The following is an 18,037-nucleotide window of genomic DNA, read 5'->3' as shown; positions in this document are numbered from 1 at the left end:
ACTTTTTAAATTTATTACTCTGAACATCTAAGAGCCCGTTTGGATTAGTTAAAAAAAAGTGGATTTTCAGCATAAGTGCTTAAAGTGACTCTTAAGTGCTGAAAGTTATTTTATAAATAAACAGTTATGTATCTGGATAAAAGTGTTTAAAGGGTTTTTAGAGGTAAGGATAGTATTGAAATTAATAGAAAATATAAGGGATAAAAGGGTAAAGTTGTTGGTCAAATCAAAATGGCTTTTAAGTCAAAAAAAATAAGTTGGGGTTGAGTAACTTTTTGATTTTGACTTATTTTAAGCACTTTTTAACTTAATTTAAGCTATTTTCTATTTTACCAAACACTCAAATAAGTTAAAAAATAGCTTATGAGCTGGTTTGACCAGCTTATAAGCCAATCCAAACAGGCTCTAAAAGTATTTTCTTGCCCAAGAAATACCATCATATACTTTTATTAGCAAATCTATAGAACTTCTTCAAAATTAATTCTGTAAATCATATATTTAAAATATAGATACTATATACTAATTGATTTTTTTACTTGACACTTAGTGGACTAAAAGTTATACTTAGTTGTTAACCCATTTCAAGATATTTCTTTTTGTCGCATTATAATAATTTTTCAGAAAATATCATTAATTCATTCTGTAAACCTTTTACTATGGTTAAGTTTGTTCTTGTAGCGAATATATAATACTCCTTGTTTTGCGAGTAGTTTGGTTAAGCAAGTTATCAAAAATAGTTCCTTCTTTCATTTTAGCTGTCATTTTAGTTCTTCACATCCATTAAAAAAAAAAAAACTTATTTATTAGATGATTTTTGAGAATAAAACAGTCAGTGTTAAGAGTATAGTTGAAAATAATTAACAACTTTTATTTTGAATTGCTAAATTGATAATTATTCTGAGACAAATTTTCTAAACTAAAAATAACAACTAAAATGGGACGAAGAAGTACTTTGCAAAAGCCAAAATACTCTTAGATGAGCACTTCCTTTTTTTGTAATCCATTTAGTTGGTTAGAAAGATATGCTTAGTTAATCAAAATGAGTTTTCCCATGTTTGATGCTATAAAGTTTCGATTAATTTTTTCATTTTTTACAAAAGATAGTTTTCCATAACTGATCACTTGCAAATTTGAACAGATAAGTTTCTCTGTACAAAAGGAATTGAAAAAGTCCTATCGCCTATAAACCTTTATCAGAAATGGCCTATTAAAACTATTGTCAAACTTCTAGATAAAGTATATTGTGTCTATTTTGTTATCTGTAAAGCTACTAATCTTCATATTAATGTTGTCATAGCTAAATTTTAATAGTTTAATGGACAAATCCACCTCAAAATTTATCCATTAAAATAGTTCTCATTAGATAAATGAATTAGTATTACGTGTTTGCGTTTCATTATTTAATGCTCAAAAACGTTAATCTCATATGATTATACAGTAGTTAATACTATAATCAATAATTTTTTTATATACTAAATTAAAAATTCGACAATAAATACAATACTGTAAATATTATTAATCAATTTATTCTTAGTTAAATATAATTTGTGTATAATTTGCTTGTAAATCAAATAATTTTTAAATGCTTCATAATGAGGAACCTCTTTAGTATATCAATTGACTATATGTACTCGAAATTCAAAAGAAGGAAAAGAAAAAGTAATATTTGACTGCCAAAAACTATCAAAGTTTGTAATGAACTGATAAGTATTTCTCTATCATTAACTCGAGATCTGAGGTTGTCCGGGATATGAAATCACTTTTAGTAGAAAAATATTTTCTAATAGTGGAACTTTCTAACATGAAATCAGTTTTACGTGAATGAAAAAACAAAAGAAAATGTTAGTGTCAAAATTATTTTACTCATATAGCTTATTGCATAGATATCATTGTGATGACAATATTATGCCCATTAAGGATTAGAAAAATTAAGTTACTTTTAAATATATATAAGAGTTGGATTGTCTCTGGTGAGAGCTTATAGGGACAAAAATATGGGGTCAATTACGGGCTAAGAAAATGCTACTTAAACAAGATACCGTAGAACACATCGGAGGATTCTAGAAATTTCAAAAAACAAAAAGAATCAAGCGAGAAATGGATCGAGTTAGCTCAACAACACAAGTGAAGGTTATACCAATAATTCAAGGAGGAAAGAAACGAGCTTATTTTTGGGACAAATCATCATATATATACACAAGATTGTGAAATTGAAATGCCCACTAACACGAAATCGAAGAATCTTGAGCAATTGGAGATGCACTTGGATAAAAAGATGATGATGGATATCAGGTTTTTCTTGTGATTTTTGGTTGTTGGGTTTTGACAATATTATGCCCATTAAGGATTAGAAAAATTAAGTTACTTTTAAATATATATAAGAGTTGGACGCTGTTTGAATGTTTTGGGATAAAATACAAGTCGAACCAACTTAAGTAATAATTAACAAGAATGCTATTTCGTCCGAAAATACTAAGGAGATTTTAATTGCAGATGATCAGAATCATCTGAGAATTATGTCAGGAAAAGGGTCATATTTGGCCTTCTACTCTTCAAAAAATGTTATATTTGTCTTTCGTTATACTTTTTAGATATATTTGCCCCTACCATTCTATTTTGGGCTCGTATTTACCCCTGAACCGTTAGTTCCCTTTGTCACCAACCTAATTTAAATTTATCCACGTAGGCGCGTATGATAATAAGATGGTGACAAGGGGAATTAACAGTTCAGGGGTAAATATGAGTCCAAAGTAGAATGGTATGGGCAAATATATCAAAATAGTATAAATGCAGATCAAAATAGTATAATGAAGAGCAAATATTACCTTTTTTGAAGAGTACAAGGACAAATCTTTTCCGAATTATGTCCTATATATACCCACATTTAATCCTTAACATTCCCTCCGTTTCAATTCATGTGAATTTATTTGACTGGACACTAAGTACACTAAGTTTAAGAAAGAAGAGAAAACTGTTAAATTTATGGTTTTAAATGAGTCACATATATTTTGTGTGGCTATAAATTATTGTATAAAGGTAAATTGTTTGCAAATGTAGAAAAGGTCATTCTTTTGGCACGAACAAATAAAAAAATAGGTTCACATAAATTGAAATGGAAGGAGTGTTAATTTGGAAAAATGAGTTAATTCCTTGGATGGTCATCCAAGTTTAGGAAATTTCCTACAAAAATTACTTTTGTTTCATTTAGGACAATACGGTTACTCAAGTATCAATATTTTCCTCAAAAAGTTCCTAGTAGACATGCCATATCACTAAAGGTGCTTAAAATAAGCCAAAATTAAAAAGTTGCTCAACTGAATATAGCTAATAATGGTACATCTTCAGTTGTTTAGTTTATGTATATCAAAAGTTCAGAACCTTTGGTAACTGTTCTTCATGTTGGCCTTTGATAGGCTCTATTCATGATCCATTTTCTTGTTGCTTCTTAGCTGCTTAATATTATTTTCTGTATGATATCAACTTCTATGTCCTCTTATGTGTTTTAACTTTTAGGTTATGTAACAAAATAATGTGGTATTGGAAGTTAACATAGAAGTCAATATTTTGGTGATGATGTTTACCTATCTATAGGACTTCGTCATATAAATATGAAGCATCTCATTTTGAAACAATCAATAAGCATTCAATAATCAGTACTCTGCAGTCTGCGCAGAGCCATCCAATTAAATTGACCTTGCTCGATAAAACGATTATTAGCTGATAAAAACGCCCACCCCTAATTTTACAAGCAGAAATTAGCCCATTTCAAGCCCATGCTTATAAAAAACGAATTAGAAAAATTGAAACCGAACCGAACCGAACTTCAAAAAACGGAACCGAACTGAACTAATTTGGTGCGGTGTTCGGTGTCCACTTTCAAAAAATCGAAAAACCGAACCGAACTTTGAAAAAATCGAACTGAAAAATTGAACGTCCACCCCTACTTGAATGACCATATAAGGAATTAAGTCTTGGAAAAATGGACCTCATGTGCTACCTTGGACCTGGATGAAATGAAAACAAAAATATCAGACTCTTAGAAAAAAGAAATGTACTATACTAATTGATGCTGCCAGAATAGAACAACTCTTATTTCTTACTTTTTTTTCTTTTGGGAATATGGGAATATGCCAATCGCATATGAAGAAGTGCACCACGCTACTTTGAACTTCACAAATCATTGAAAAATACAAAATCAAACCAATATTTCTTCACCTAATCTAAACATTTGTCATCGTCATCAATCTTCTCTGCAATTGTTCCAATATTAAGTATTGAATTTAGGAGTAAAGTGTAACAAATCAAAGAGACAAAATCTTGAGAAAACCTTCATAAGTAACACCACCATTATCATCACCATCACCACGACCCAATTTAATCATGGCCTTAACATCAATCATCATCATCATCAACTTGAAGCCCAGCATAATTCAGATAACTCTTAAGATCCTCAACCCCAACTTTACCATCACCATCTTTATCCATCACCTTGAAAACATCTTCCATTGCATTCACCCTTCTGGAACTATCCAGAACTTTCTGGAATTCCTCGAATTCCACGTACCCGTCTTTGTTGGAATCAGCTACCATCAGAGGCGGATCTAGGATTTGAAGGTGCCGGGTATCATAATTTTCTTCAATGTACATCTTGTTAGGAATGTGTTGGGTCGGGTCCATCTCTTTTTAGTTTACTCAGGTCAACTTAATAGGCTTTTTTTAATTTACAAATATGAAAATTACATCTCAAAAATCAAGAAACTAACATAATTAACATCTTAAATAAGGAATCACACCCATTAACAATAAGGTAAAATTAATATTTTCACTAAGGGACTTGCATCTTTTATGTATTTTAAAAAACGAACTTGCACAAGTAAAACATCTTCAATAAGGAAATTACACTAATCAAAATAAGAAAAATAATAGAGAAACTCTTCAATAGATAATTACACCCCATAAGTAAATCTAGAATTAGATAAACTACAAGTTCTAAAAAAAAAATCATAAATTTCATGTTTTTTTAAGCAATGTTTACGAAATTTCCATCACAATTTAAGTAGTAAAGTGATTTAAATTGAATTTAACAATTATAGAATAGCACAATTTTTTATAATACACTCCTTCCGTCCATTTTTATTTGTCTACTACTATACTAAAAATATATGTCCACTTTTACTTGTAAGTTATATAGTTTGAAACACCAAGACATAATTTACCATTTTATACTTATTTTACCCTTATTATTAAGTACTCTAATTCATTTTTCATTTTATTTATTGCTTATTAAGAGTGTCCCAAGTCAGATATAGACAAGTAACATGGGTGGAGGGAGTAATAAACAAAAGAAATTATAAAAAATAAAAATAAATTAAATTTTGATTTCAATCCAAAATTTTCATTGAGACCCAAGTTTTTCGATTTAAATACTCACAGATTTGAAATTAAGAAAAATGCTTAATTTAAGGGATTTTGAAATTTCTATTTGTGTGTTCTCGCTAGAGATCACAAAAAATAATAGAATAGATGAAACACAATATAAATAATAAAAAGACAAATAAAAAATTAGGAGAGCCGAAAAGGGAATTACTGGTACAAAGGAACTAAGCACAAAGAAAAATAGGACTCGGAAACGTTCAAGATAGATTCAAACTTGTGTCTACCAGCCATAATACTTTTATCTAATTTACGACTAGGAGTAGCAGGATCAAATATTTAACTTAATTAAGCAAATTGCAACATAGATATATAAAAAAATTATCAATCTCGGAGGTGTCATGCCACCCCCACCGTAAGGGGTGGATCCTTTCCATCACGGTCAACGTCTATAATGTCGAATGCTGACCGGAGATTTGGCTTTCCGGTGGTTGCAGAATGCAAAACACTTCCCGTTGGACACATGATATATTTGCCGGTAATGAAAGAACTTAACTCGTTTGGGAATTTAGAAGAAATGTAGGAAAGAAAAGTCTATAGAGAATATAGGAGTAAATTGGGTGGCGAATTTATAGAAGTCCTGGGGATATTGGGGTCCTTGTAAGCTTGGGAGACAAGTCCTTTTAAATACACCCCTCTACGTTAGTTTATTAACGAAGTTTGTTCTTCGTTAGTCAAAATAGTCAAATATACCTCCCCGATTATAAGTTGGCGTCAAAAATACGCCTACCGTTAGCAAAGTTTCAAAAATACCCCTCATTTCTAATATATTTCCACATAAACAATTCTAGTCGTTGAAATTGAGTGACATGGACGCCACATGACATGTAACTTATTCTATGTGGTGCCTACGCGACAATATTTTTAAAAACAATCTGGAAAATTGATTTTTTCAAAAACAAATCTGTTAAAAATGATTTTTATTAAAAATCTTAATTTTTTTATTTTATAAAACCCGCTTCTTTAAAAAAAATCTGGAAAATTGGAATTTTTTATTAAAAAATCTGGAAAATGATTTCTTTAAATCAATTTTTCAGATTTTTTAAAATTAATCCAATTTTTTTTAAAAAAAATAGGACACTTTTAAAAAAAAAATACTTTTTCAGTTTTCCAGATTTAAAAAAAAAATCAGTTTCCAAATTTTTTAACTAAAATATCCAATTTTCAAGAATATATTTTAAAAAAACGAGTTTTATTAAAACAAAAAGGTTTCAGATTTTTAATAAAAATCATTTTTTTCAGATTTGTTTAAAAAAAAAAAATCAATTTTCCACACAGAATAAGTTAAATGTTATGACTAGACTTGCTTATGTGGGAATATGTTAGAAATAAGGAATATTTTTGAAACTTTGCTAACGATAGGGATATATTTGGCCCCAACTTGTAATGTGAGGGGTATATTTGACCCTTTTCCCTGTTAAATATGGACTTGCTTAGTGCTTCCTCCGTTCAAAAGGAATGTACGCTTAAACTTTATTTTTTGTTCAAAAAGAGCGTCTATCTATCAAATAAAAAAAGAATTAACATTGTTTTATAAATTTGCCCTTATTAAATGTTCCATAATTAAATCTCAATACCTAATTAAATTAGAGATATTTTAATTAAATTATCTATTTTTATCAGGAGTTTAGTATTTTCTTAGGAAATATGTGAATGACTAAGGAACACCCTTTTTGAACCAAATAAATTTATTATTTTATGATATTTGAGGGTAATTTGTAAGTAATATTGGAGATGTCATTTGAAAGATTCGGTCGTGCGCGAATATAATGTCCGGGTGTGATGACATCACAAAATATGCGCGTATTGTACGCATAGAAATTAATGGTTGTTAAGGTTTTGGACCCACTTCATTTCTTTCACAGTTTATGTTCTCCAAAGGCTCCTTCTCTTTTCTCTCTTGAGAAAATTAAGTAAATAGACTATTTGACCTAACTTAGTGATCTTTTCACTCTTTAGCTAATTACAAAAATTTCAATTGTCTAGTAACCAAGACTAATAATCTATATATAATATAAAACTAGGCATAGATAAGGTGATGTGGCACCTCTTTATGGCCTAGAAAGCCATTTATCTTTTTTCTCTTTTTTTTTTTTGACATTTTCTCTAATTTAAAAATGAACAACTCTAATTATCTCTTAATTATTGTGCTAAATAAAACCGTTTATTTCTTTAAAACTTCTGGTGGCTTTTCACTATCCAGAACGTGAGCTATATTAATTGTCTTATATTGCATGTCATAAAGAAAAAGTAAATAAAGGCATAATGCCATGCCCTCACCATAAAAAGTAAGAGCAAATGGAAGATCAGTACACTGTCTCTCAAGTTCACATTTAAAATTACGTGGAAGACTCTTTGTTATTATAAGCCTAAATTTTGGAAAAAGGTCATACCCACCAGTAGAAGATACTAAAATATCATTGAACAATATGAAATTGATGGACAACTTTGACAACGAAAAAATGGTGGTATGGCTACGAAGGTGGCAGAAGTGATGGCGGTGAAGGGAGAAGACGTGGAGATGAGTAACGCTAAATTCTCCAGCACAAACATTTGGGTATGTGCTTAGTATTATTTAAAGTAAATCATAATAAAATTTTATACATGATAAACAAATTGAAGTCTCGCAAAGTTTTTCTATCAAAAATCTCATAGTATACTCTTTTCTTTCTTTCGGTTGAATTCGGAGTCGTGATGCCTTTATTTTTTTTCGTGTTTTATATGCAAGAAGTTGGTGAAAAGTTGTACCGAGTAATTGGAAAGATTGATTTTTTTAAGAGATTGGTGTATTAGAAGGTGATGTTTTATACTTAGTGTGTTTTTTTGGAGGAAAATTAATTTTGTTAATGTTTAGAGCAATGATTGTAGTTGCTCTGTATGTGCCAAGTTAAGGGGAGAAAAAAGAAAGGAAGTTGAAAAAAGATTAGGAAGAAAAACAAGGCAAGAAAAAGAACAACAAAAAATAATAGATGAACTAGATTAAAAAATCAAAATTTGCTAGCTACACATGACAATCAGGATGAAAAAAGAAATATACTTATTTTCAAATTCAATGAGGTCCAATATGTCCAATATCCTACGTGTTGGAAAACTGCATTGAAAATGAATTTGTAGTAGCCTTTATTTTTTTAGTTTTCACATTCCTCTTTTTTTCTTGTAACATGTTAAAATTAGGAAAAAGGTATTGAAGTACTAATTTTCTATCTTTAAAGGGGAGAAATTAAATATTTACCTGCTTTTACCCACATAAAAATCAAAAAGTTAATTGTGTCAGAAACAAAATGTACCATTTATAAAAATAAAGATGGAGTTTTAAAATTTATGTAAAAAACATTAGAAAATATATTTCCTTCTTCAAAACTAAAAAAAAATTGTTGATAATAAATTCATAACTAAAGATCTCAAAATGATATTGTTTAAAGAATATTTGAATACGTAAAATTATACAGTTGTGAAGAGAACAGAAAGGTCAAAAAATATGTGTAAATTAAACTTTATGTCTTAATATACAAATTTTTATTTAAAAATCATTTCAAAAATTTAGTAAAATACTTTATAATCGCGAACAAATTTACAAGTAGTTCATAACTCAAACGCCAATGTCTCACAATTCAAATTTCATATGCCTTCGATAACGGTGTCGAAGGATGTCACAATTAAAACTATTGTTTTGGTCTCATTTTATGTGATGTTACTTGAAATGAAATTGAATTCAAAATTTTAAAAATAAAATATATGATCTGAAATAGGTTATAGATATTTGTGTAGTTACAAAATCATACATCATCGATAAAATAAAAGTTTAAAGCATAATTATTTTAAAGTATAGTAAGATTTCAGTTTTTAAAAACATATTTAAGGAAAGTCTATGGGGTAGTAGAATATAACGGTCATAATCCTAATTTCAATCAATTCTTGCCTATCAATATTTTTTATAACTAAGGCTAGAAAGTCACAATTTAAATTGAAGGTTATCACAATATTCGAATTTCAATTGATCTATAGACCATTAAGATCAAGTTAGGCATATTCGTCACTTCTTTGGAAGTTATTTCTTTCCAATCAATGGAGAAAATGTACTCTACAAATAAGTCTATTTTTCTTCTTCATATTCTTTTAGTATAAGTCAAAAAGATGCTGCATTCCAATTTCCAGCCTACAAACCTTCAAAGTAGTGAATACGAAAAGGGTGAAGAGCTGTCACATCTAAAGAATCACCTCCACATATTTATAGTTTATGTGACTAAATTTTGTCTTTTATATATGTTCACGTGTCCAAATACCATAATTCAGCAGGTTAACCCTCAACATACGACAATGAATGGACACCGCCAGACAGAGTATTTGTGGTTTCTCTTCTGTTGTTTGATTTTATAGGCAGTGGTTGAATTAAAGACTCTTTATTTGAGTATTCATTTACTGAAAATGAAATGTTTTTGTATTTCACCTCGCCTGTGTTTGGCCTTTCCCTCTTAGACAGTGAGTTCCACTAAGGTCTCATTTGATTTTAGTACTATTAACATGTAGATATGTTAATATATGAATCTGAATTTACATCTAAATATTAAGATATTTTATTAAGATTTGATTATGTGAGTAGATGTTAACTTTGGACAACTTAATGGAGGAAGAATTGAATTTTTGGTTATTTACGAACTTTATTTAGTTTTATGATCTTTTTATTAGAGATCTTCAATTTTTACATATAAGAGATTTAAAAAAAATACATAAGAAATTTTAAAAAGTCATTTTTGTTATAAATATTATTATAATATTGCGATGTTATCTTTAGGAGGTTTAATTTTAGGGTTCTTTAAGGTTTGTGACTTTGGCACCAAGTCAATTCTCTCCTATAAATAGAGATGCTTCTCTTCATCGTATTTAATCCCTTCAAGTTATAAAAAGAACTCTCCCCTCTTCTCTTTTCTACAATTATTCTTGTTCCTTGCTTTATTATTTTATAACACGTTATCGATTTTACTTTTATTATTTTGTATTTGATTTCTGTTTGGTGCAATTCTTGAAAAGGGAAAAAGTTTAAAGTCACGATACCCTTTATTGGGATAAGGTTTGAATTTGGAATTGTATTTGCCTTGTTGAAAAGAACCTTTGGTATGCCTTCTTTCTTAACTAGAATTGTCAATACATATAAGATGTAATTTTTCAATCCCTTTTCAATTCATTAGTCCATTATAATCTTTGGGATGTTTTATTGACATATGGAAGCACACCATCCATCATAACGGTAAGCAACGTGACCTATTTAAATATGATCATGAAATATATAGCACTTCAGATCTCATCGATTCAATAAATTTTGAAACCGAAGTCATCAAAAGCATATTGCCAATAATTTGCAGGAAGGGAATCATTTGGTTTTGGATTATTTATATCTCAATCTGTTCCCGAAGAACAATATTGTTGAGAGGAATTATGATGTTAATATCCCTTAAATGGTTAAATGAGAGTTTACAAGAAATATAAGGTCACCAGAAGTGACATTATTTTTTTTATGCCTTGTTATGGCTAAATTCATTTATGCCTATAACCACCAGAAGTGATAATATTTTCATAGATTTATTGTGATTATAAAAGAAGATATATAAGAGAATAAATATCTATATTTATGCCTCAATTTGCTCCTGAAGTAGCAATATCTTAAAAGAGGTCCTAATTGATCATAATTTTATATGGTTAAGACACGTTTAGATGATTATGTTCTATTCTTGAAGAATGAGAACTTTTGATAAATGTTACAACACATATCCATTACCTGAAGTGAATGTGATGATATTTAGTAAAGATTATAAATACGAACGAGCTCTTGGTTGTGGAAATATCATGTCTCACCTCCAGAAGAGGTGGAATAATTGAGAAAAGATATTCTAAATATTTTATATTTTATTCCCGAAGTAATAAACTCAGAAATCTGCTCCCAAAGTAGCAAACTCTAAAATCTTCTCTTGAAGTAGCAAATTTTGGATTTTACTCTTAAAGTTAGTAAACCATTAAACTTTACTCCGGGCTTTGTAGGATATAACAATGATCCGGTTGGTTATCAAAAATTTGGCATGCTTATTTTTACTTTTTTCATTCAAAGGTAATCGTATGTACCACACCAAAAGCTTATGTTCTTGCATAACATTACGTATATGAAATAGTTACAAAATGTATGCTTAAAGAATGATCTAGTCACATAATAATTATTTTTCCTGAAATCATTTTAAATGTTCTAGCAGATTGTTATGCCTATGGTATATTTTTGTTGGGTAATTACCTCAATCTGATTAGCACCAGTTATACTATTTGTTCAAAGTGGAGTTATAATATTATAGGATGCATGTTGTACTGCTACGTGATAAAGTACCTACGATGACGTGATGACATTATTGTGAAAATAATGTACTACTTAGTGGATTTAAATTATTGAACACGAATATGGAAATTGATTAGAGCAACCCTATCGACGATAATTATTTAGTACGAGTCCTTTCTTTTCGGGTATAGGAGATACATATGGGTACCTATTGAAATGTTACTAAATTATCATGATGTGTCAAAATTTATCTTAGATGGATACAATTGAGTTGGATTAAAAGTCAACTATGCTTTTCACCAAATATTTTGTTATTTGTTATTTTTTTTCATGATAAAAATGAATTGCATTCCTACTTGAATAGTCCATTGTCCAATATATTTTGTTAAGAGCAAATGAAAAAGGATATAAATGTTATTTTGTGATATGAAAGTCATTCTTCGCACGTACCTATCGTACGTCAATCATCTTGGATATTTTTATTATGTATCATTCTAAGGCAAAAGGATACAAATTTTGTAAAAATGCTTTCTACTATAACCATATTAAGATATTATGTTTACTTACCGATTTTCCGAAGGAAATAACAATTCGTACAAAAAACTTTCCGAAGAAAGAAATAACTATGTGGTTGTCACTTTGATATAAAATATTCGGATGTTAGTGGGTATTCTCCCTGAAGGAGATATTTACCATATAAGTTGATGATAAAAGTACCAAAGACTGTATAACTTAATGTTTATGTTTGTCATGTATGAATTTAGGAATGTCATTATAATATTCATTTGGTTACAACGTTTTTTTGTCATGACACCAACGATGTGAAGGTAATAGTTGATAGTACTAAATCAATTAAGGGCTCGAGAAGAAGCAAACTATTTATCTAGAAGATCATGGCACTTAGGTAAATCGTCCAAACAATGTGTGATTATGGAGAATAAATTAAAGGCTCCCGAAGAGCTTACATACTATTATGGCATTCCTTCTAGATTATAATATATGAAGTTGTTATGATCGAAACACAAGTTGTAGTAAACCCGAAGTTTACTGAAGTAAATAGCTATCATAGTGAAGCTATAGATGATGGGAGGATTAAATATCTTCTAAATCATAGTGGGCATGAAATATCTATGTGAAAGGTTACATGCCTTATTCTCCAAAGTGTACTACGATATAAGCATGATGAAATCACATGTCACGGTAACCAGAGAAGTTTATCGATGCGAAAAGTATTCACGTCATAGTAAATCAGAAGTTTACTAAAACAAATAGCACATGGCACGGTAAACCTGAAGTTTACTAGTATAGATAATTTTATCGGTTATATGAGCAATTTGGCCACCCGATTCAAATATGATGTGAAGATTGAAAATTCAACATATATTGAAGAACCAGAAGATTCTTCAAGAATTTATTTTTGTTGCTTGTTCTCATGATAAGTGGATTATACTGGCTAATGTTGGGATTGAATTTCCCAAATTCTGAAAATATAGAAAAGGTGAATATGGGCCTGTTCACCGTTATGTGATGTCTTAAATAGATGCATCCATAAGACAGTATACGTGCGTTTATCGTCAACCTCAGCTTGACATATGCAAAAGTTACTTGCTCAAAAATGATTGAGTTGAGAGCGTAATTTTCAGATTATGTAATCAAGATAATTCATCTTGTGAATGCTAGTTTATATCCAAGTTGGTTTGGCATTGAATGCCTCCGATAAAAAGCTAAACCATTGCTTATGAGAACAATGCTTCATGTGCTAAATTATGATAAATTTTCCCTCACAATTGGTTCGAGGTTGGGAACCCGATATTTCCATCTAACAGCTTTTTTATATGTGGTATACGATTAATTAATCTACCATGATGCATAAAGATGGATTCCCCCAAAGAAAATGGGGTGTATGTTAGTTTTTCTAACATAAGGGGAGAGAATAAGCGGTGAGGAATATGTGATAAATTATATATCATTAGTATGATCCTCATTCAAAAGATAATTCTACTCAAATGCTAGAAGCATTTTTCGACCCAAAATTAATTTCTAACTTCAGCTGCAAAATGCTCCTATTAAATTTATGTCCCTGAAGGACAGAGTCTATAGCATACATGAAGTGTGGTAGACTAATCGGTTCCAAACGCAATAATCATGGAAAAGAAAGAGGAGCAAATGATCAATGATCATTATAAGGAGGCAATGTGCTCTTGAAGAGCCTACGACATAACACTTCATGAAACCTCATGAGAGGTTTAGGTACCTAAAAATAATGGAAGTGATGAGATCTCAATAAGTTATGTCACATTGCGAACCGATACAAATGATATATCATCGATGATATCTTTGGTACAATATAGCGCAATATTGTAAAAGATTGTGAGGATCTAAATTCTACGTCTATTAAAGCATGCTAACGCAGAAATTATTATCAAGTGAAATGACGCATCTTGGTAAGCGTAAAGCTTATTGGACCCATTCGGACACCGTAAGATGTCACATATTTAAATAGAAATAGATGTTGTCACAGCCTATATGAATTACTTGACAAAATTATATGAAAATTCCTGAAGAATTTTAAATGCCTGAAGCATATACATGTTGTAGAAATTTGTTCATAATTCTTATATGAATTAAGCAAGGTGAACGCGATTTTATCACCTTAATGAATATTTACTGACTAAGGTCACAAATGACTCTATTTATCCTTACGTCTTTGTGAAAATCAAAATCTGTCATATTGTTGGTGCAAGTTGATTACTTGAATATTATTGAAACTCTTGAAGAGTTCTCAAAAGAGTATATTATTTGTTAAAAGAAGTTGAAATGAGAAACTTGCGCAATTCTTTGGTCCCGAAGTGCCATATCTTTATGCATTGATGCATTTATATATTTTGCTACGACTATAAGGGATTATAGTCATATGATGTTGGTCTACATGACAATCAAATCAAATAAAGATAACATATGTTTACAAAGCAATTCGGGAATGCACTTGGAGTGATTTCAACAATATTATACGCCGATGCAACTCTATCCAAAGACTGAAGATGTAGCAACATACATACCCCAACCAAAGAGTGGATTCATAAACGGATAAAGCTTATTTCACAAAAGTTGTTCTTCACACACAAGCTCCAAAAGAATGGTGATATCAACGTGCAAGAGATTTGTTCGAACGATAATATGGCGATTTATTCACCAAGTCTCTACAAACTACAACTTTCAAGAAGATGGTGCACAAGATTGGAATGCGAAAATTCAAGTTTTGGAGTGATGTACCCATCAGGGGGAGTTAATACGTGTTGTACTCTTTTTCCCTTAGCCAAGGTTTTGTCCCAGTTGGGTTTTCCTTGCAAGGTTTTTAATGAGGCAACCAAATAGCGTATTATTAGAAATATGTACTCTTTTTCCTTTACTAGAATTTTTCCCACCGGGTTTTTTCTAGTAAGATTTTAACGAGGCATATTATCTATCGAAATACATCAGGGGAGTGTTATAAATATTATTATAATATTGTGATGTCTATCTTTAGGATGAATTTGGGTTTCTTAGGGTTTGTGACTTTACACTAAGTCAATTCTCTCCTATAAATAGAGAGGTCTCTCTTCATCGTATTTAATCCCTTCAAGAGAAATAACTCTCCTCTTCTCTCTTTCTCTACAATTATTCTTGTTCCTTGCTTTATTATTTTATAACAATTTTCTTCTATTCAAATTGTTACAGGACAAAAGATCCTATTTTTACCTCAATGAAGGCGAGGTATATTTGAACTAATTGTATAACTTAGCGGTATTTTTAAGTCAATAGTATTACAAAATATATATTTGACCACTTTCTGAAAGTAAAGGGGGTATATTTGTCCCCTACACAAAAAAGATGCCGTAGAAAAACTCTTTTTTCGGGGATATGCCAATAGCATATGAAGCAATGCAACACGCTACTTTGAACTTCACAAATCATTAAAAAATACAAAATCAAATCAATGATACTTCTTCACCTAATCTAACATTTATCATCGTCATCAATCTTCTCTGCAATTGTTCCAATGTTATGTATTGAATTTGGGAGTAACAAATCAAAGAGACAAAATCTTGAGAAAACCTTCATAGGTAACACCACCATTTTCATCATTATCACCACGGCCCAATTTAATCATGGCCTTAACATCATCATCATCAGCTTGAAGCCCAGCAAAATTCAGATAACTCTTAAGATCCTCAGCCCCAACTTGGCCATCACCATCTTTATCCATCACCTTGAAAACATCTTCCATTACATTCACCCTTCTAGAATTATCCAGAACCTTCTGGAATTCCTCGAATTCCACGTACCCATCTTTGTTGGAATCTGCAACCGTCATCATCGTACCAATGACGTCATCCTCGGAATTTCCGAGGAACCCACCGTATGATGTTCGGAGATCGTTGGTGCTTATCTTACCATCACGGTCAACGTCTAAAACGTCGAATGCTGACCGGAGATTTGGCTTCCCGGTGGTTGCAGAATGTAAAACACTTCCTGTTGGACACATTATATATATTTGCTGGTAATTAAAGAACTTTAGGCGTTTGGGAATTAGGAAAATGTAGCAAAGAAAAATGTTTTAGAGAATATAGGAGTAAAATGGGTGGCTAATTTATAGGAGAAGGACCTGGGATATTGAGGTCTTCGCAAACTTGGGAGACAAGTTTTTTGAATTTGGACTTGGGCTATGTTGAATTATTTTACGATATTTGGGGGGTAATTTGTAATATTCGAGACTTCATTTGAAAGATCGGAAAAGGGCCAAAATTACCCCTGAATTTTGGGAAATAGTTCATCCATACCCTTCGTTATTATCTTTGCGCTAATTATATCACCATTATCTTGTAGGTCAATTATCTTTCTTATGTCTAACCATCACGTACATCATCCAAATTCTTCAAAATTATTTTTCTCAAATAATTTTTTATCCACTAAAATAACCTATTTGCTTTTTTTTTCCAAATTAAATCGATACGGACCCAACCCATTACCCCTTGGTTGGAGAAAAAAATCGGATCGGGTTGGGTTATTTTAGTGGGTAAAAAATTATTTGAGGAAAATAATTTGAAGTGCTCTGGGATGATGCCACGTGGCATGTTAGACATAAGGGTATAATTGATCCCATAGTATAACGGTAAAGGTATAATTGACCCTAAAGTATAATCAAGGGTATGATTAAATTATTTCCCAAAATTCAGGGGTAATTTTAGCCCTTTTCCGTTGAAAGATTCGGTCGCGCACGAATATAATGTGCGGGGGTAATTTTGGCCCTTTTCCGTTGAAAGATTCGGTCGCGCACGAATATAATGTGCGTATGTGATGACATCGCAAAATATGCGGGTACATACATACACAGAAATAAATGGTTGCTCTATTTCCACATAGTACCTACTACCTACCTAAGGAGTAAGGACTAAGGTATGGACCCATTAGGGCTTAGGCTTTCAACAATTTGTGTTCTACAAAAACTCCTCTCCAGTCTATATAGAAAATTAAGTGAATACAACCAAACCTTTTTATATGATGCCGTTGGTTTCGATGTACTTTTTCTTTGTTACATCAAAATATTGTTATAAAAAATATATAATATAACATGACATAAAAGATTGATTTTATAGAAAATATGACTCTTATAATGTATAGGGTAAAATCAGTAAACACCAAGTGGACTTATCAAAAGGTGACACATGGAAATGGTGACATGGCAGATTCGAGTCAGCTAGCGAGGGGCTTCGGAAAAGCATAAGACGTTCCGAGCGAGGGGCTTCGAAAAAGCATAAGACGTTCCGGAGAAGTAATTTAGTAACCGCTACCAGAGACAAAAATGATAAAGGGCCCGGACAAGCATGTTAACTCAGCAGTCAAACATCATTCAATGCGCAACCGTTACAAGAAATCCCAATTCTTACTCTAGTCTTAAACAGTGGTGGGCATACGGGCCGTCGGATTGGATATGAAAATTTTGGTTTAGATTTTCGATTTTCGAATTGAAGAAATTACAATCCAAATCCAATCCAAATAAACTCGGATTAGATTGGATTTTTAAGTTTGGTTTCGGATTAATCGATTTGGATATTTCGGATATTCGAATTTGACTTTTGAGCCTTTAAGACATGCTTATTGTAACGAATTCATGGGCTCCAGTTACCAAGTTATACGTGTTCACATAATGTGATACCAAATTAGAACTATAAACCAAAGTAGTTAAGATACTTTCTGCATAAATTCAAAAGTACATCTTCCTCTACTTCAACATTGAATATTTTTCAA

At 31.0% G+C, this 18,037-nt stretch overlaps 1 protein-coding gene and 1 pseudogene across 1 annotated transcript; both read right to left on the bottom strand.

The window, feature by feature from the left end:
* Positions 1-4,168: 4,168 nt before the first annotated feature.
* LOC132035062 (calcium-binding protein CP1-like) lies at positions 4,169-4,590 on the bottom strand (annotated as a pseudogene).
* An 11,073-nt stretch (positions 4,591-15,663) lies between these two features.
* Positions 15,664-16,476, bottom strand: LOC132032478 (calcium-binding protein CP1-like). Its single transcript, XM_059422097.1, has one exon. It carries the CDS (start codon positions 16,272-16,274, stop codon positions 15,819-15,821), a length of 456 nt encoding a protein of 151 aa, XP_059278080.1. The 5' UTR covers positions 16,275-16,476; the 3' UTR covers positions 15,664-15,818.
* Between the last annotated feature and the right edge of the window lie 1,561 nt (positions 16,477-18,037).

The sequence above is a fragment of the Lycium ferocissimum genome, chromosome 10 (genome assembly GCF_029784015.1).
Source record: "Lycium ferocissimum isolate CSIRO_LF1 chromosome 10, AGI_CSIRO_Lferr_CH_V1, whole genome shotgun sequence".
Taxonomy (NCBI): Eukaryota; Viridiplantae; Streptophyta; class Magnoliopsida; order Solanales; family Solanaceae; genus Lycium; species Lycium ferocissimum.
Note: the sequence above shows the minus strand (reverse complement) of the source record. Positions and strands in the feature narration are given on the sequence as shown.

Coding starts and splice junctions, on each gene's coding strand:
- LOC132032478 (XM_059422097.1), bottom strand. CDS start 16,274: ATGTGTCCAACAGGAAGTGTTTTACATTCTGCAACCACCGGGAAGCCA.